Source organism: Tinamus guttatus, unplaced genomic scaffold, assembly GCF_059628265.1.
Source record: "Tinamus guttatus ecotype Peru unplaced genomic scaffold, ASM5962826v1 Tinamus_guttatus_pri_ptg000150l, whole genome shotgun sequence".
Classification (NCBI taxonomy): Eukaryota; Metazoa; Chordata; class Aves; order Tinamiformes; family Tinamidae; genus Tinamus; species Tinamus guttatus.
This window is the reverse complement of record NW_028288684.1, coordinates 3,181,441-3,202,547: the sequence shown is the minus strand read 5'-3', so window position 1 is coordinate 3,202,547 and position 21,107 is coordinate 3,181,441. Positions and strand designations below refer to the sequence as shown.

General features: G+C 37.8%; 1 protein-coding gene across 9 annotated transcripts in view; it reads right to left on the bottom strand.

Annotated features, from left to right (window-relative positions):
- SUPT20H (SPT20 homolog, SAGA complex component) overlaps positions 1-17,346 on the bottom strand; it is a 34,672-nt gene extending 17,326 nt beyond the window's left edge. For 3 of the 9 annotated variants that reach the window (XM_088522240.1, XM_088522236.1, XM_088522237.1), the window contains exons 1-14: positions 17,317-17,342; positions 16,030-16,126; positions 14,583-14,618; positions 13,394-13,452; positions 13,244-13,310; positions 7,283-7,412; positions 6,958-7,061; positions 6,096-6,212; positions 5,927-5,980; positions 4,815-4,954; positions 3,447-3,603; positions 3,299-3,355; positions 2,188-2,259; positions 1,428-1,585 (exon numbers count right to left, since the gene is read on the bottom strand). In XM_088522240.1, the coding sequence (XP_088378366.1) occupies positions 1,428-1,585; positions 2,188-2,259; positions 3,299-3,355; positions 3,447-3,603; positions 4,815-4,954; positions 5,927-5,980; positions 6,096-6,212; positions 6,958-7,061; positions 7,283-7,412; positions 13,244-13,310; positions 13,394-13,452; positions 14,583-14,618; positions 16,030-16,032 (1,154 nt within the window). In that variant the 5' untranslated portion in view covers positions 16,033-16,126; positions 17,317-17,342. Of the gene's footprint in view, positions 1-1,427; positions 1,586-2,187; positions 2,260-3,298; positions 3,356-3,446; positions 3,604-4,814; positions 4,955-5,926; positions 5,981-6,095; positions 6,213-6,957; positions 7,062-7,282; positions 7,413-13,243; positions 13,311-13,393; positions 13,453-14,582; positions 14,619-16,029; positions 16,127-17,316 lie in introns of all 9 variants that reach the window. The other 6 variants (XM_088522245.1, XM_088522242.1, XM_088522241.1 and 3 more) reach the window with 6 other exon arrangements.
- Between the last annotated feature and the right edge of the window lie 3,761 nt (positions 17,347-21,107).

Below are 21,107 nucleotides of genomic sequence, written 5' to 3'. Positions count from 1 at the left end.
ACTTTTGAAAACTATTTCATTATGAGAACTTGTTAGAACTTTTTAACTATAGATTTTTCTCTGTTTCAGTCAAAAACATTTTTATTTTACTACAAAATGATGAAATGTCTTTCACTTCCAATGCTAGGATTCTCAAATGAGTAAGAATACAAGTTCTCATGAACTTCAATTGGTAGTAGCTTAAAAATCATAGAATCATAGAATCATAGAATGCTTAGGGTTGGAAGGGACCTCTAGAGATCATCTAGTCCAACCCCCCTGCATACGCAGGGACACCTAAAGCACGTGGCACAGGACTGCATCCAAGCGGGTTTTGAAGATCTCCAGAGAAGGAGACTCCACAACCTCTCTGGGCAGCCTGTTCCAGTGCTCTGTCACCCTCACTGTTAAGAAATTTTTCCTTAAGTTCCTATGGAATTTTTGATGTTTCAGTTTCCGGCCATTTCCTCTAGTCCTATCAGTGGCCACCACTGAAAAGAGACCATCCCCGTCCTCTGCACTCCCTCCCTTGAGGTATTTATATACACTGATTAGATCCCCTCTCAGCCTTCTCTTCTCCAGGCTGAACAGGCCCAGCTCACTCAGCCTCTCCTCATAGGGCAGATGTTCCAGGCCCCTGATCATCCTTGTAGCCCTGCGCTGGACTCTCTCCAGCAGCTCCACATCCCTCTTGTACTGTGGAGCCCAGAACTGGACACAGTACTCCAGATAGAAAATTGTACACTAGAGCAGTGATTTTCAAGAAAAACTGAGCATCTGGCTTCTTTACATGCCTTTCAGTTCTCACCCCTATTACATGTGCGCAAGCCAGCACTGCGGTTTTGGATTGGGAAACAAACAGCAAATAGGTCAAGAAGTCCAGGGATAAAACATCCTAGAGCATGCAAATATTAAGATTTTTAATTAAAAGCAAAAGGTAAGAATTATATAGTATACAGCAATAAAAACAGAACTGGTTAACAGAACAGAAGTTTGTTCAAGCTAAATGCTCTCTGCCCTGCTGAAAAGTATAGGGTCTGCTCTGCTGCACAGGTTCATCCACAGAAAGAATCTGGCATGTACAGAGCCAAGAGCAGAGCTAAGAATACAGAACCCACGAGGACTAAACTTCTTTAGAGTTCATGTTTTCCTTCATCCTTTATTTATTTTGGCTAAGGTTCTCAGCATTGCTTTAATGCAAAAGCTTTCACACAGATTTACTATAAGAGAATATTTAATTATTATAATGGCTGCTTGAAAAATGTATCCTTTTTAGGCAGAAAATTTGCAGGAAAAAATTTCCAATTTTCCTGATAAAAGTCTTAGATCAGAATTCTAGTCCCTGAGTAAAATACAGTGAATTTGTTTTCATGACCAAAAGACTACATATTATTTGTCTTCTTTCATATATCAGGTCATAGCAAAATTTCAAAGCATATGTAACTTACTGTGATGGAGTTAATAGGTTATCACTTTCATCATCACCTTTGAGTGTCTGAATTTTACCATAATACAATGGATTTCCAAGAGACTGAAAAATAGTCAGTTTTGTTTTCTGAAGTTGATTACCAACTTCACATTCGAACACATAATCATCTTTTACTTCCTAAAAGACAAAAGAAAATTACAAATTAATCTTAATAAAGCAATAAGAGAAAGAGTTAGTAAAACACACTACACATTTGCAGAAAACAAGAAACTCAAATAATACACTATGAAAAGGTGTTCAATATGTAAAGTGAAACGGATCTGAGAAAAACTTCTCTAAAAGGGTGGATGGATCATCTTTTAAAAATACAGAAATACAGTAAAACCTACACTAATTATGACTGATATGGAAAGGTAGACACAATAAACATATGCAGAAATAACTATATACAAAAAAAAAAGTACAGAGTAGAACACCAAAGATGAACTTTACCAGAGATGGGAAAGTACTACCTTTTGCCAATATGAAAGTGCAAAGACATCATGGCAGATGTTGATAATAATGTAGTATCTTGCCTCAGAAACCACAAAGAACCAATTATTTATTTATTACAAATATTAAATGACTTCTCCCTACCAAGTTATGTAACACATTTATATAACATATGGAATATTAAACTGGAGAAGGAAAGAGTATTCCTAGATTATTCGGATTTTGCTGAAATAAGAGGCATTTTAACTAAAGACAGAAAAGACTGGCCAAAGGTTTAAACTACTCACATGTGCTGGCCAGACAGTGGGCTGTGAATCATCAGGCTTGATGGACTTTTCCACTTTGGCATATTTTTCCACCTTAAACAAAATGGAGATATTAGAAAAGAAACAGATTTAATGTAGCACTTCACCTTGTTTTTAAAAGTGGCTAACATCAGATTCTTAGAAAGTGAGTGCAAGAAACAGCCAAGATAACTTCATACTTCTAAATAGCACCCCTCTCTGTTTTCAGCATTTATGAAAAGTGAACAGGAGAACTTTCAGAAGTTTACACTTGTTTTGTTTTACCGTATTTGCTCTATTACTTATAACTTAGCAAAAATGTTAAGAGGAAAACATGGATTAAAACTACAGATTTAAACCCCTGACCACAATGAAAAATGGTTAAGAAATCTGGCAATAGCAGGAACCCCTAAACTCTGATCGAGGCAGATATAACACTGCTGAAAAGCAAAGAGAGAGAAGGTCTGTATAACTTACTGCATCATTTCAAACATGTAATGCACGCTCCTGACAGGTCTATTAAGCCCAGCCTACACTTGGGCCAAAACTACAATCTCTTCTAGCCCCATCAGTATATTAATAGAATATATTCTGGCAGTGCCAAAACCCAAGAATGTCTCAGGCCCTGAAAGAATAGTCCTTGATTATTTTCCTTTATATGTACATATAGTCTGAACACAAGATTTTCAAATCAGAATTTCTCTATATAAAAATACTAAATTATTGAAAACATAATGTCCTATTGTGTCATAACATGTCAAAAAAAAGAAATTTCTACCAAGCTAAATAACTAATTTAAAAATAATTTACCTCATTTTTGTTTCTAATTTTATATCATCATAAAGAAATCAGACAGGTGTGCACATTCACCTCACAGCTTGAAAATCCTGAAGGTCACTTTGCACTGTTTCATCCAAACCATTATGTTAAAGTTGCAACGTACTACAATGTGGCTTAGCTTTTATTTATACCTCACAGTGCACCAAAAGTTTCTTCAAATGTTAAAAGACATTCCCATTTTTTTTAAATAGCATTATTTAATATCGGACCCTCTTAGTCATTTCCTTCTGCATGCAGTACAACAATAATTGATCTTGGAAACATCTGAACTTACATCCACTTCAGAAGGCGCAGTCAAGTAGCAAGGGTTCTGTTTCCACATATCTACACACTGAAAGATGATCAAGAACAAAGCAGCATTAACATTAAATAATTGAAGTAAACAGTTAAAAGTTCACCCACCTAAGTCTAAAGACACTTACATTTCCAGCTTTAGAAATTTTGAGGTCATACTGCTGGCCTCCTTTCCTCTCCTTTCTTTTCTGTAAGTAATCAAGTAGTCTAAGCTGAGGTGGTGTAGAATAATGAGCCACTTCCTGCTGCCTGTTCAGGGATGACCTGGAGTATCTTTTGAAGCACCTATGGTAAAATGATAGATGAGCTTGAAAAAAACCCACAAAAATCCAATAACCCATTGCCTCTATACAAGCACAAAAATATGCAGAAAAGTGCTATTTACATTGAGACTGGTTCTGAAACAGAAGAGGTTCCGATTTTCTTGACTATACTGTATAACTCAAGCTCTTCACATAAGGTTTTAAAAAAGTACTAGTATTCTGTTTAAGTACTTCAGCTCTAAGAACCTGTAATGTATTTTTGAAATATATAATGCAAGTACGTTGCAGATATTCATTTTAACAACGTTACCAAGGTTGTAAAGTTGCTATATTACCTGAAATTTCAGTTCTGTCAAAAGACTCGTATACCTATTGAAGAATTATAGTCACTGTGTTGTTCCGTACTATCCTGCACTCTTTGCCTCACACACAATCCTTTGGCACACTAATACTCTCTCTTTAATGTCACTTAAGACTTCTGCATATTTTCCAAACAGATTGATCAGCTATCCTTAAAATTAAAACTCTGAGGACCATATTTCAGTGCATATCTAGTTTTAAATATATTTTGGTAATTCTAATAGACTATTGGTACTTTATCATTCTATAGAATGAATGCACCTCTTTTATTAAATAAACTGCCAAGCATTTGAAGCTTTTGTGGAAAAAAAAGTGAACAACCAAGAACAAAAGTGACATTTTATATATAACACACTGCACATTGTTTATAAAGTTACTGTGGTCCTAATGTGCCAATACTTTTGCGTAGCCTTAATTTCAAGCATATAAATAATCTTCCCGATTTGCTCATTTAGGATTAAACTCGTAAATGGCTTTTAAAGGATCATGGACCAATAAGCAATGTATCAATTTATGTATTTCACATTACTGAGCTGACGTCTGCTTCAGCTTACCCCCTAATTAAGCAAGATTCTAGACAAGATCATAACTGCAACGTAAATCATTACGTTAAGAAAACAGTGTGTACAGTACACAGTAATGTGTACAGAAACACACATATTACTGGATATGTTACTAATTGAAAAACAGTGCAAAATACAGCTCTAACGAAGATACAGTTCCTTGATTGTTCCTAGAGTTTATTTAATTAGATTTGAATTTCAACACTGCACAGAGGAAGCCAAAGTTTTGATGTATAGTACTGTCTGTGTTTTTTGATGAAGCTCCCCATAAAATTTGGAAGTCCAAACACACTACAAATTCAAAAACTACCGTTTCATTGGGCGAGTATTCATCTTCTGCTTGTTGTACAGGAGTCTGTTGGTAGTGCAGGTCACTGCTATTGAAGGATCAAGACACAAAGGCTCTGCTGTTGCCAAAATAAGTTGACTCTCAAGTAGAAGTTTGTCCTCCTGTAACATATACAGTTATTAATGAACATATAAATCTCAAATCTTACAGAAAAATGAAGATTGCTGTGGAGAGTTGACAACAAAAAAATGTGATAAACAGTTATTGAGTACCACTATTCATTAGTGAGAGTTACAGCGCTGTGGATCAGGTTTCTAATCACTCATGAAGAGTGAATTTTCTAGAGCAGTAGTGGCAATGAAATCAATTGCCTGACAGTGAGTTTTTTCTTGATGGATTGGCATTCAGTTCCATAAAGACAATCTATATGGGACTTCTGGTTACAATTTGAAATTAAGTTGAACATGATTGTGTCTCTGCACTACAAACAAGCACTTTGAGAGCACCGTGTTCTTCAGCATTTAACTAACTGCACAACCCAAATCATTTACAATACTCTGAATTAATATAATTAGGTAAGTACTGCAACAGGAGCAATAATATTTCAACAGATTCCAAGGAGCACTCTGAAACTCTATGTTGGAGATGAATTGAACAGGGTAGACTAATTAGAGCCATTCTGACATCCTGCATGACCAAACCCAGATCTTTCACCAACTCCTATTGTACCCTGTGGTACCCTGTAGGAAGCCACTGCTAACAAGTCTATGGCAGCTCTCTGGAACATGGGACGCAGTACTATAAAATAATTTAGGTTGGAAGGTGCCTCAAAAGGCCTCTAGTCCAACTTCCAGTTCAAAGCATAGTCAGCTTCAAGGGTATCAGATCTTGAAAACCACTAAGACTAGAGCGGTTCTGGATAATCTCCAGATGAACCTCTCTGGGCAACCTATTCTACTGCTTGACTGTCCTCATGGTGCAAAATATTTGCAATATAGTCAGTTTGAACCTCTTGTTTCAACTTGACAGTTTCCATTAACCCAAAATATAACCAGTTTCTGCTTATGCAATTTCATTTTAATTAAGTTAATTTACTATACCACTGTAGAGTTTATAAGTAACCGGTGACTGACCTGTGTCCATTTGTGGTTGTCACTCGTTATAGAATGCACATCACAAATTAAAGTCTGAGGAAAAGACAGAACAGTAGTTATATTGCAAAAAACCTGTATTTTTAATAGTAGTTTATATCTAGTCTGGGAAATACTGTAACAGTGACGAATGACTTGAGACACTTCTTACCTGCATTGTAGGACGCAAAAGAATGTGCTTGCTTTGGTATGTTGGAGATTTCATATTCCCACACTGTCTATAATCACGTATTTCTGCTATGACACACCCACAATGAAAAATGTTAACCTAGTTGAAACAAACAAACAAAAGAAGTGTGAATTCCCAAATATCTCATTTCCCCTCTCCAAAAAGGAGTTTTCTATATATTTATTCTAAATACAACTGACAGGACTGATACCTAAAATCATTAGGTCCTTTGTTACTATTGTAAAAAATGTTAAATGCAATCGTAAATTATCATGAATTCATGTTTTTGCTCTGAGAATAAAGTTTATAAACAGAATATACCTATGAAGAAAAAATCAGCCCCAGTGCTAATTTGTGCAATTTCTGCCAAATTAGTGCAAATTGTAAAGTTGCTTCTGTTTATTAAGGTATTGCATAAAATCTATGGTGCTTATTCATTGATGTTATGCTTTAAAATACTCACTAGTTTTATCAAGATCAGTGGTCTTTACTACATACTTGGACAGATCTAACTCTCATCTCAAACACTGTATTTTCATATGCCAGAAATGTAATTTAAAAAATTAATGTCACATATGTCATAGAAACAAGAAACTTTTTGCAAGAATGCAGAATTCTAGTGGTTTGTCAGCATAAACGATAGCAATATATCTATTTCTTTTCCTCTAATACTTATGAATTATTTGTTCTGGGTATCAAGAAAATATTTATTGTGGGCATAAAATATGGCCCCAAATGCATAATCTTTCTGTGCCATGTTTGGAAACATCCATAAAAAGCATTTTAAGATCAAAGTCTATCTGGATACAAAACACGGCTTCATTTCAAAAAGAAACTTTCACACCTGAGATTTTTCCAGAAGATCAACCAGAATAGGTGGTAGTTCCTCTGCATCCAAATATTCAAGCAGTTCTCCTTCCTCATAAGGCAGCCGAATGGTTTCAGAATCTGAATTTAAACAAAAGATACTGATTTTGCTTTTCAACTCGAACAAGGTAAAATTTAAAAGGAGCTCGTCAGATAGGCACTGATTTGTACAGGTGATTATGTTAGAAGCAAAACAAATGCAGACCCATTAAACGCAGGCAACTATAATAACATGTTCCGACAGTTTGTAAAAAACTCTAAATATATATATAGAAAATAAAAATAAATAGCAAAAATCTTACCTGAACCATTTTTTCCCCTGAGCATCAGTGAATAACCCTCATTTCCTGGATAAAGATTCACTACCAGACACGATAATGTCTCCTGCATAACCAGCTTCTCAAGTAAATTCACATTTCGCCTCAGCTTCTGCTTTAAAAGTAAACATTGCTCATGAACATAATACTATCAAGTAATTATTAGCAATAAAACAATCATTAAAATCTGAATACTATTTAGATCAATGTTAAAGTATATAGCTAAACAGACCCAGCTAAATTTAATTTGGCTGTATTCAACAAAGTATGCATATATGTTAAGGAACATTGTTAGGCACACAAGACTTGTTTTTTGTAAAATCATTGGTTTGAATTTAAGAAAAGCATTAATTATAGGTCAATTGACAATACTATGATACAATGCTGTAAAACTACTGTGTACTATCATTTGTGTCATTTATGTGTGGATCATTTATGCAATTATACATTGCTAACAACAAGTATTTAATACCTTTGAATATTCTTAACAGAAGCAAATCCTTCCTTCCAGGATTAAAACATAGAATTACAGCTTTTGAAAGCTTCCTTAATCACACTGCCTTATCTGTATTTGTTGAAATCTGATCTAGCAGCTGTAGAGACTATTTCGGTAGTTATAAGAAAGATCATTTTCACAAATAACAGATTTAAAAATGAATATGTTTCTAACTCCATGTGCAAGTCTGACAACTTTAAACATTTAAAAGGCCCTCTTCACAAAAAAAAATTGTTCTGTAAACTTCAGGTAACTTTTACACCTCCTGGTGGAAGACTTCATCACTGCACGCCAGCCTGCGTGGATCTATTCACCAGAGAGAGTCATGTGGGCACTGGTTCCCATCCCCAACAGCAGTTGTATCCCCACATTTCATACACTCATTAAATTGCAGTGCACTCTCTGCCTATCTTTATTTCACATAAAGATTGAAATGTTAATAAGCCAAATGGTAGAATGACTTCTTCTAAGGAGGCTGCTCCTAAGGGAAAAAGAACTCCCTCCCCAAAAGAAGACAAAACTGTGAAGAAAGGGATGTAGAAGAAATACATTCCCCCCTAACTATGCTGCTGGTACCACTGCCAAGGCCTAACTCTTTCCTACGCATCGTTATAATGGCAAGAACACCTCAATACCTTTTACAGCTTAGAAATAACATGGAAACTAACAGAAAAACGTGAAAACAGCATAGAAATTCTGGATAATTCAAAGGGAAAGACCAGGAAGAGAGGGGGAAGAATGAGAGAAGACGTGTTCTGGCAACAAAAAAGGGTCAAGGCAGCCAAATCTTTACTAGAGCTCTGGAGATGTAGCTTGTATAAAATCTTCTTCAGCCAAGACTCCCACTAACCCCACAAGTCTCTACTATGAGGCAGGAGCCTGCGCGTGTCCTGCTCCCCTACCCAGTCACGTCACTGAGTGGGGAACCTCTAGAGATCCTTCACTTAGACACACTGAGAAGCAGCCAAAAGCACAAGCACTGAAAGCAAAGTCAGTGCTCTATTCCTCTGGCATCATTTAACATCTGATAGCAAAGAAGATTTTGGAGGAAATGTAATGAACTGCAAAATGGCATTCCCACTCCTGTGAGAAGAACACGGGAGCAGTTCGCAATGGTGGCTGAGGACTTGCCAACAAACATCCACTGGTCTTCGGTTGAACAAAAATAATAATTTTTTATAGAAAAATATATTTTTAAAAAATAATTTTTTATAGAAAGCTGCTCGTAAGGACTAGTAAGTAACAAATACAATGGCAATGCATTTGTAAATATAACTTAATTCATTCAGCCACACTAACTTAATCAATTAATAACATCTTAGCATGTTTTTTTTTATTAGTAACAATTGGCCAGTACATCTTGCAAGGCTTTTCTTTCCCTTTCCTTTTATTCCATCCTCCCCTCCCTTTTTTTTAAAGTAGGAGAGAAAGGCAAGTAATGAATAAGACAGGGATAGGAAAGAGGAATGGATACCGCATTCACATTGTCTATGCTGAACAGAAACTGTCACAATGTAAAACCTATATTAAAATGTAATGCCTTGCAAGAAATCAGAGTAAACGTAAGTGGTTTAAGGGTAACACTTCAATAAATGGGAACAAAAACCATGTTTCAGTAAGGCTGTAAAGTCTCATAACCACAACATCAACTTTCTGGTTAGGGCTGGCCACAGCAGGTACGAGCTCCAGGCCAACACTAAACATAAGGTTGATGTCACCTGAAAACCTTTTTAAGATGGACTGACTGGGGCACATTACATTTCCTGAGCGTTTCTCAGCGCAGGCAGGGCAGCCGCCTGGCTCTGCTGGCCGAGTTTGCTGGCCCTAGCCCGGGGGGCCCTGCCGTGCAGTGCAGTGCAGGCCACGCACCGGTGCCCCCCTTGTCGCAGGCACGGCCCATTTCTGGGGAACCTGACTCTGAGCACCCCCCCAACAAAACTGAGGCAGTCGTCTTATGCTATGCCCATTCTTGTCTAGGAGTGAAATGCGACTTTAATAACTTATCCTTGGATGGTGCACAAATTACACAAATAAAACTAGAGTTTAGGACTCCCACTGCCCCTCTTGGACCCTTGCTGCAGCACAGAAGGTGCAAGAACTGCCTGGGTGTCACTGTTTTTATTCTCTGCAGGGCTCAACAAGTGAGTAACTCGGCGTTTAACAAGCTTGGCTGTGTTCAACATTATACAATCTGCATAAGTTTACAGCTTCTCTGATTTTTCAGGAATTCGAAAAATAGAATTTCCGTTTTATTATGTCATGACAGACTCAGTTCAATCATTTTATTTCTATTGCATGGAGCTTTCCATGTAAAGCAAGATTTATTTAACAGTCATTGCAACTGTGGTACAATCATTTTCTCACTACCTTAAAGTCTAAAAAAAAAAAAAAAAGTCAACTGTACATATCTTGTTTTAAATAAACCAAAAAAGTTTTATTCCATCCTTTCCAGCTCTAGAGGCAAAAGATGCAACAAAGACACTCAATTTTTTGACCTTTGTTAAAAAAAGTGTGTAGTATTTCCAATTTTTAGGGAGCAGAAATCTTATTCACTGTTTTCTTCTAGAAATCAAGGAAAAATTGACAGATTTACTCAAAGTGAGAACATAAATCACATATTCGAAGTATTTTCAATACTTCCTTCATGAAAAAGAGTCAAGAATCAGTTTTAGGATAAATTTCCCCAAATGCCGTACTTGTTTTAAGGTATAGAGCAGGGTGATAGGAAGGGGAATTGAAATATCCCTTCTATGGTCACGTAGTTCAGGTTGCTTTAAAATCTATAGTGCCCCAAATGGTTAAGTAATCTACATACACAAATGTTATTATTTCCTTGGAGGGGGGAATACCAATCAAATATCGCAGCCCGATGGCATTACTTAGACTTCCCAAAATATAAGCACAGTACAGCTATTTATGAAACAAATCAATAGACTCGAGGCAGGAGTTCACAAGTTATATGGCCAGGATTGTATACATGAAGGAAGACTAAATATGATTGATTATATGGGATCAACTTCTGATCTAACATAAAAACTACTTGGTATTTTTGATCTCTTCATATTATGTATCAGATATCAATTATCTATTAAGCATAAATGAAACAACTAGACATGAATTTATCACTACTCTATAATTTGCGGAGTATCAAAGTAAATAAACTTCTGCATTCTGATATTTTGAATTACTTCACATTTCTAAAGCTGATGTTGTAAGGTATTTTCATGCCAAGAAGAATTTCAAGAATTTCAATCATGCCAAAGATACCATGATTTGTTCTTCCCTTAACACAACTACCAGCTACTTACAGGTCAATTGCATGAAAAGTGATAAGCATTTTCTTTTCAGGAAGCAGAAAAAACAAAGCAGAATTTCTTACGTACTGACTGAAAGAAAAACAATCTATATAACTTGAACAGTCTTTTTTTGTGACAAAACAGATAGTATAGGCTGAAGCCTAAGGATGTTTGTGATGTAGCTGAACCTAAATGGGACCCTGAGAGAAGACTGCAACTAAGACATGAATGTGTTTCCACTAACACATAAATTGATATCAATCCACAGGGTGCTATCCCTGTCCCACCTGCCCCTGCCCCACAAAAAAATCTAACATAGTATTACGCTACTATTTGATAAAGCTTTTCTAGGCTCAATTTAAGGATTAGTGTTGGCTGGAAGCCTGTTAGCTTTACAGTGCAGTCTTACAGGCATTTCCTCACCTCACGCATGCTGGTTACAGACAAAGTAGCAGATACATGCTCTATTTTTTTGCATAGTCCAATACAGAATTCAAGCTATTGATTCCCAGGAACTTTCATTAACAGTATTCTGAAATCTTCATTATTATGGCATGTTTTCATGACTGTACACCAGCTAACAGCCTAATTAGTTCTCTTTTTAGTGCACAAACAGAAGAGAATCTAAGATAGAAGCATACAGATTTTTTTTTTCTTCACAGAAGAGAACCCAGGCATGCTGGACTAATGCAAAAGGATTAATAATGAATTAGTCCTTTATGAATTATCATGGAGAATACAGTCTTCCTTATGAACACCAAGACAAGGCAAGGATATGAGCAACTAAGGTCAGGAAACTCGAACTAGAGACAGGCAATATTAAAAAGAGCCAAGATAAAGGGAGAAATTTAGGACTGATAAATGAAGTGAGAAAGTACACTAAAACATGGAGGATTCCAGTGTAATTGAAAACATTGCTTCTGAGTTGACATATGCACATCGTGTACCATCTAGATAGTGCAGTGCTGAAACAGAAACTCTGACATACATCTGTACATCAAAGTCTTCAAGACTCTTTCAAGATGAAAGAGTTGGCCAAACTGCAATCAGAATACAACTTCCCTCTTCAGGTTTATCTTGAAAATTAAGAGATGAATAATCTCGTGAATGAAGTTCCACAAGAGCATCACCTTCCACTCTCCATGTCTCAAACTTGACAGTTCTTGTTTTCAATGAGAAACCACAGCATTACATGACCAAGGTATGTATTAATTACTCACATTTCATTTTAGTCAGTAACATCTCTAAATACAGGTTTTGATATCATAATAACTAACTAACATTTAGATAGGAAAATTTTTTACTCAATTCCAGATCAGGAATGATCCATTTAATCTTCAAAACATTGTGATTTTTAAAAACTTTTCTTCACTACTGATTCTATTAGCAGTTTGTGCCTTCTGCTTAGCAACAACTACACTATAGCAATCCTACTTCTAGATTCCACTCTTGTAAGCTCGATCTCCTTCCTGTTGCTCAAACATCTTAGTATCCATTCACTATTGAGGTTTTAAGCAAAATGGAAATCAGATATTAGTCTCTTCACCTTTGCATTTCTGATATAAGAAAGCGTATGTTAAAGATTTTCCATGTCTTTTTCCATAGTAGCCATGTTAAGCTTCCAATGCAAAAACAGTGATAGTGACAATGATGCAGGTGACACTGACACCACTCCTGGACTGGCTCTCAACCAACTTCAGGGAAAGGGGATTAAAACATAACTGACAGATCACTGACACTAGTGTAGGTTCAGTTATTTTAGCAGTACTGCCTGCCTTTAATATACTAAATGTATTACATGCATCTCTCCATTCTAGATTGTTCCTCTGCAATTCCTTGATATTTCATGTATAGTAAAGCAGATAAAGAATACCCCCACATGGTCTTCAGCCACGTGTTTATCTTTCATTTTATTACCTTTAAAAACAGATTTAGGATTACCAGATAACCATCAGTTCTGCTACCACCCTGTTTCTATTTCACTATGTACTAAAATAATACTTTTAGCCCACAGAAGCCATTAATCTTTTCTACTATAATCCTAACCTTAGGTAACTACCACAGTTATCAGAAAAATAAAAAATGGAAAAAATAAGAGCCTGCATTTGCCTCTTTAAGCAAGCAATGCAAAGCTGCTAAGCAATTTCCACTTACCTTTATCTCAGGCTCTTTTTCACATTCTTCTATATACAAATCATAAAGTTTTTGAAATAGAGATTTTCTGTAATTAAAAAAAAATCTTAATATAAAAGCAAATTAAAGAAAATCAAATATTAAATACTGAAATACTTAAATGTATGCTACCTTCCACTGGGCAAATATTTTCGTTTGGGAGGTCTCTGACGGGCACTTTCAATTATATACTGGAAAGGAAATGTAAAATAAATATAAAACTTGCATTAAAATATGACGTAAGTTTTGCTACCAAGCTACTTTTGATCATTATCAAGCATTGTTCTATGTATACAGTATATAATTACCATAGTTATGGTAAATAACTGTCAAACTTATTAATATGATCTACTCTATGTTATATTCATTAACAAAGAAGCATTTCTCAATTCAATTATGAAACACTTTGAGCACTTATGAGCACTTTGTGGTATGGAATATGTCACAATTAAAGTCTTAATCTATACCTACATTTTGTAATTATAGTAATATTTACAGACACCTTGTTTACTGAAGTTAGCATGTTACAGCAAGTTTACATCACATTTTGATTTTAGATCATGTCAATACAGTTAAATTTAAGTGTATTGTCTCACAGTATTTACATATCAACATAATTAACTTAATTATTTTCCCCTTGTCTCTTGCATCAATGCTGTTTGACTAATTTATAGAGCCATTTGTTATAAAAGCAATTTATGTACATTAGACATTTTAAAAATGAGTGATACCATAATCACGATACCATACCCATTAAAGGTAGCTTTAAATTTGAAAAAAATTTCCCTAAGAGTTTCTCTTGAGTATTTTTATTAAAATTTTAGAGTAGAATTTCAGTGAAAACAAAACTCCTTCAGAAAAATGTATTTCCTCAAAAGGAAGCAAATATGCACTACATCCCATGTTGCCTTGAAAGAACTTGAATGTAAAAGCATTTGTCTCTGTCATAACTGGGTTACCCTTAACACTACAATCATGATTTTGCCATAGATTTCTTTAAGGTTTCTCTGATTTTAAAGCAAATTATCAGTATATGGCTCTTCTTATTTCCCAGTGCATTGCTGTGTTTTTGAAAAGAATCGTGCGTGTTCAATTTTCATTGCACCTGAAGTTCTCAATATGCTTGGAAAGAGACAAATGCCTGGCTTGGCAGTTTTATCAAAATTTTTGTAATTCAGTGTTACATGTATTTGTGGTTATATATATGCATAAGTGCACACACAGAGCCCATCTTCATTTTTTCACAAGAAATACAGAACCATAATATTTAAGTAGCAGCCCAATACATTATTTATGTGCAAATATCTTGGCTACTCCTTACCTCTGCACGATCCAATGCCAGTTCTAAAGCTTGTTGCTGCAAGAATTATAAACAGCTTCTTAGAAAATATGTTAATTATATAATCTTGTACTAAATTCTGTTACTATTGGCATTAAGTAATTTTTAGAAGATATAGTCAAACATTGTTTTGCACATACTAAACTTGGCAGCTGAAACGTCAGTTAAATGAAATAACGGTCATTAAACTCCTAGCAAGTGTCTGCACTTTCAAAGTTTTAACCAAATAAGGAGGTGTTAGAAAAATGACAGGCAATTAGAACTAAGAGCAGGAATAGAAACCATATGGAATAAGGGTAATGAAAACAGTTAATCAAAAAAAGTTACAGGCAACAAACAGAACACCTTTTAGCTGCTCTTAACTTGGATGCCAATACATCTGTAAAAGTAGGCAGGTACAAGTATTTTGAAAGAGAAGTAGTAACGTAAAAGGTATTCTTGAACAGCAGCCCAGAAATAAAACATTCAGTGCTAAAGATACTGTTGCCGATGTATACGGATAGTTATTTTTCTACACAATGGAAATGCAGGTCACGGACTGAGAGAGCTACTTCTCTGCACAATACAATGCTCCTTGGGAAGAGTTTCTAATGATTATATTATTAGGTGGCTGAGAAATTAATGCAACCTCCACTCCAGATTTCCTCCAAGGCAGGTTAAGCAGTATGCCTGGTCCTAGGACAACACACTGAAATTCTTTTGAGTAGAGACTCCAGTAGAGACTAGACTTTAGAACAGAATTCAGTGAAGACAAGCATACTAAACAAACAAACAAAAACAACAAAAAAGGAAATATATAGGAAAACATTTACTTAGGCTTGTTATCTTTCACCTAGAATTTCTCTACTATAATTTTTTTTTATCTGTTCTTATCTGTTCTTAAGGGAAAAAAAAAAAAGCACCCATGGAGAGTGTGCTTAGTGGATAGTTCTCATTAGAACCTAAAATACAGCGCATCCACATTTTAAAGTGTTTGGGTATCTATACAGCTACATCCAACTTCCATGTTTCTTACATAAACATATAAGATAACCCCATGATTTCAGAGATTCTGTTCACTTTTTGCTTGACGCTAGAGAAAATCCAGCCATATTAACTTGTAAACAGAACACTAAAAAGCTGAGTGGATTCAGAATTTGTACCTAACGATCTGTTGAATAACCCCAGTCACGACTGAAAACACACCACTTGCTTTATACGGCAATTCCTATGATGCATTGGGCAGCTAAAGTGTTGAGGAACAACATACACAAGCTACAAAGCAAGATATTGCTGAGAAAAAGGAAATGATGGAAACTCAAGAGTGTAAAGTAAAAATCAAATTTCTAAGATGATGATAAATGTTAACAACATTCTCCCTCCTTATTGCCCACACAACTAGCACAATGGAGAAAAAGACATCTGAAAACATATTTGAATCATAACTTACCATTGTACTTGAAGCCAGGTGGCCAAATGGCAGATGAAATATCTAAGATGTTTGGTGCAGTAGGTAACAAATCATATTTTTGGTTACACTTAAGTTACTGAGAAGTAAAGGAGAAAAAAAAATATATATATATATAAAACTAAGAAACTAATCAAGCATTTTAGTTATCTAAATTCAATCTTTAAAACTGTTAATTGCTTTGATCTCATTTGCATAGTACCTTCACCAAAAAGTATAAACAAAAGTGCCAAGTGCAGAAGTCGCTATTCTAATGACCGCTGCTACTTTACACAATCACTTTACATCAGAGATACTAATTAGTAAAGTAATACCAAGCACATAAGAGAAATTACATAGCCAAATCCGATGTTTATTGCAGCAGCCTACCTAAGCACCCTAAGCACAGACACCATGTCCAGAAAGGCAAAGGAGTCTGCAGCCAGTAATTGCAAATGGCCAGCACATCTATCATATGACATTAGGTTTTTGTTTTACTTTTATGAACGCATTAATTCACAGAGTACACCTGCACCAGTAGCGCCTTGTAGCAGTATTTTAAGATGTTAGTTTAATACTGACTCACTGCAGACTGTCAATTACGAGGCAAGTGACATTTTCACAGCTCACCAGAATTTTGTAGACATCCTTATGTATTGTTCTCCTTTATCATTTTTTTAATTCAGCTAGATAGTTGTATTAGGTAAAATAGGTTTAATGAAAGTAATCTTAACACTATCTGCTTGTTCCTGATAACACAGATACTTCTTAGCATCATCAACAGAGACGTGAAAGTTAAAGTCAACCTTACATTTGAACACAGGTCTTTTCCCATGATTCTATGAATATTACAATGCCTGGAAGCACTTGCAATGAATTACAACTTAGGAACTTTCCTTGCACAAGGAAGCTTGCACGTTTAGCTCATGCAAACCTTTCTGTGGCACCTGCACTTCACATCTGCCTTGTGCACGGCAGAATGTAAGCCTCTTCCCAAGCTTTCGAGGGCACCCGTGTGCCCCAAGGACCTGCCAGAGGCTCCCTGCTCGTCTTTGCGCGCACAGTGCCGCTTGCCACAGGCAGCGCCCGCTGAAAACGAGCGCCCCGGCACGCCCCACCATGGCACCGCTGCGGAGTGAGGGCCCGATGCGCAGAGCCGGCCTAGCTAAGAGAGTGACCGCAGAGGCCGCCGCGGCCGGGAGGACCCAGGGCCTCAGCCAGCCCCGCCTCCCGCGGCGCGGCGCGGCGCGGCGCTGCCCCGCGGCCCCACGCGGCGGCCGGGGCCGTTACCTGCGGCCTCACGGGGGGTCCCGCCCCGCGCGCAGCTGCCCGCGCCGCCCGCTCATCCACGCCCACCGCGGCCCGCGCCGCTTCCGCCGCGCCGCTTCCGAGGCCCGCTCCCGGAAGGGGCGGGGCGGTCTCCATGGAGACCAGGGGGCGGGGGCGCCGCCGCGTCGCCATAGAGATGGGACGGGCAGTGGCCAATGGGGAGGAGGACTCGCAAGCTCCGCCCCTGCCTCGCCCCTCCCCCCGCTGGCTGGCGGCGGGAGCGGCCGTTGGCCGTGCGGGTGGGTGGGCACCTGCGGCACCCGGGAGCCAAATCCCATCAAATCAGATCAAATCGGATCAGGTCAAATCAGATCAAATCGGATCAGGTGAAATCACGGGTGCACAGCGAGCTTGGAATGTATATGTTGAACATACATCTTCCCTGGATGTTGCTGGCAATGATGCAGTCACATCAAACTGATTGGAAGTACCCTGGGAGGAGATTTGCTGTGTCTTCTGCCTCCGGAGAGGTTAAATGGGCTGTTTTTGGCCAATACTTGTCTAACAAAAATGATCAAGTTTGTGTGTACAATTATGAATTAATAAATATCAGGACTCCTTGGTAACATCATTATGAAAACCTGAAACACTTATATTTGGAAAAAAGTTTGAATTGGGATTTGTGTTTCTGAAATTGTGTGCATTGTAAAAAATCTAAATACATCCAAATTTCACTGTCATTAATTAATGGTAGCTAGTTTTTCAACAGCTGGAAAAGGAGCCAAGGAGACTTGCTAACCAAATGTGACAACCTTTTTATCCCTGATTTTTTTTTCTATTTTTAAAAATGAAAGATCAGTTGAGTCCACACGGCCTGCCTACCCTGCTGTAGTGCTTCCCAGGGCATCCTAGGAGGAGAAGACCTGGTTGAGAGGCACACCTGGTATCCATACTTTGGGTCTGTAAACATTTGCAAGCTGCCCTAGGTATATCTTCCCATTATATATGAAGGTACCTCTGTACTGCATATTGTACATATTGTCCGTGGGCACAGCACTGCGCTGCTTCTACCTCTTGTCTGGTATTCTCAGGCCTTTCTAGCACTTGTGCATGAGTCACAACTCACAGGGTAACCAGTCAATCCTATATAAAAAGCTACACCCACCACTGTCCTTCTGTGCCAGTGTTAACTTTCCAGTGCTGACGTGTCCTGCCTGATAAGTGACTTGAAAATTAATGGAAAATTTAGAGACAGAGCAGGGGACCTAGAAAAAGCTACACTGCTTCTTGTAGTGTAGCACCCAGGTGCTGCATCTCACCAGTGCTGACATTGCTACAGTTTCAGCACCAGATTGTTCTTTGCCCCTTTGCAACTCACTCACACTCAGAACCGTCAAAATGTGGGAAGTTGTAATTGCTGATCAGGCCTAGAGTCTCTCAGAGGTTCTTGGTGCACATGGCAAAAATCTCTGATGGGATCAGAATTCTTCAGATATCGGGAGGAAACTTTGAGCACTCACTTTCAGCAGGTGAAAAGCTGCCTTAATAATCTGCCAGGGGCCCACACAAGTTCCTGAACACCAGGTAGGTGGATCTAATACTCGCTGAGAAGCAGGCGGCAGTTCTTTTTGGAAGCTGACTTCTCCAGGCACCTACTGAGGCATGGAAGCTAGCCCAGCTCTGAAGCTCTGGAAGCTGGGCTACATGAGATACCCCAGAGGTGCCTTTCAGCCCCCCCTTTTTTTTTTTTTCCATGAATCTGTGCTCTATGCCATCCTGCTTCAGACTACCTGGTAAATTATAAAAGGCCTCAGAACATAATTGTTATGGTCTTAAGGCTATTTTTTTCATTTTGTTCTGCCAAATGAAGAACACTGGGAATGTGAAATGATAACATCCTGTTGGCTTGACTTTCTTTTGCAAGGATGTTTCCTTGATTTCCAAAACAAAGAATTTTAAGTATACTGTTTTGATTTATGGTCAGTAACTTTGTGTATTTTAATATGATAAGTCAGAGTGGAACCTAGCAAAATGTAAGCATAAAGTCTCATTTCATCTCAGTTTACTGGCCAGAAGTAACACTGTGGAGCCTTGGCTCACAGCTGCAGTGGCCATGTGCATAATGCTCTTGTGTTTGAGAACTCTTTCACTTCAGGTAAACAGGCGCTCTCGTTCTGCCCAGCAACATCAACATCCCCTTTGAAGGACCTGCAAACTGACAACAGGTTCTTTCTGCCACGATCTGTCCTGGTAGTGATCAGGCCAGGCCCTAGTTCACTGCTCAGTGCCCACTCAGCAGGCCACATGTGCTCAATGCTGGCATGACTCGTGGTGATTCACTGCAGAGAAAGGGCGACCCAAGGAGCTGCAAAAGAACTCGGTATTTCATAAGACCTCCTAGCCAAAAGCTGTTGCCATGTTTTCCTCTCTATTATCGTAAAAAAGAATATGTGAAAAAAAAATCTTGTTTTACTCTGTTCTAGTCACTATCTGGCTACAAAAGCAGGAAGCTTGGCAACCGAGCTCTGCTCATGGCCTGTACCATTAAGGTTCATATTTTGGGTGTTTCTTTTCTTCCCCTTTCAGTCCAGGCTGGAATGAAGAGATCTAACCTCTTAAGAAGGGCACTGGGCATAGTCATGATCTGCCTGTCAGTCTTATTACTGATTACTTATTTATTACCTTCTACCCAAGGCAGAAAGGCATCCTCAGCTTTAGGCAGTAATCTGAGCTATCGTTGGCCTTGGTAGGCCCCTTTTGGGAGGCCTCCAGCCTTCCCCCAGCACTGCCTCCAGGCGAGGTTACATCTGGGTTGGGTATCTGGGCCAATCTACCCGTCTGTGTGTGTTTCAGCTTGTCTTTCCTAATGCCGTGGTGGGTGAGGCCCAGGATGTTACTGCTGTTTGAATGTGAGCTGTTGTTTACAAAGGCATCTCAATATTGGTTCGGAAATGCCCTTTCTTCTTAGAACAGGAACTGGGTTTCTCAGAATCGCAGATGGTTTTACATACTCTCTAAACATATTGTTTCTTTATGCCCCTTTTCCCTTCACTAGAAACAAATTAATATGTATTCTTTCTTGTACACAGATGGAACCAATGATGAACATATGGTCAACTTTTGTACTGCCATTATAATAATTAAAAGTGTTGTAATTATGGTGTTTTGAGCACTTGGCCTGTCACAAGTCTATTACAGTCATTCTGTCTTCTTTTGTTTGCCTTGGCATACATTGGTTTTATGTGTTGTGCTGGAAGTTCGTTCTTCCCCTGCAGATTGTCAATGGAGCTAGCTGGTCTAAGATCACACATATGACCCTAAGTAATGCAATCTGAGGTCATTAAAACTAAAACAGTTACAAAGCATCTGTGTAAATAAAAAGTATGCATGTCTTCATAATTCTATTTAAAACATGTAGCAAGTACATTTTTCTTCCTGTTACTGTTAAAACCTGAGGAGCCCTTTTCAAATGCAGCACTAAAACTCTTCTACTCCATGAGACCACCACTGCAGAACCAAACTAGCTTGGGCTAATAGTACTTGCTTCTCCCTATCTGTTTTAAAGTTTAAAGGAACAAGTGAACACAACTCATGATTGAACCTCATCAAAATCTGCATTAAGGTTTCTTTATGCATTAAGGTAGTGGGTTCCTCAAGACTGATTATGCTTCAAATCTAAAAACATTACTTTTAAGCTTCAGTAATTGAGCACCTTCAGCTATGATTTTTTTTTTTGGTATATACTACAGTTTTAATCAGGGTAATCTTCTATTTAGAACATATCCTGTGGCAGATTCTCTCAATATTCTGAT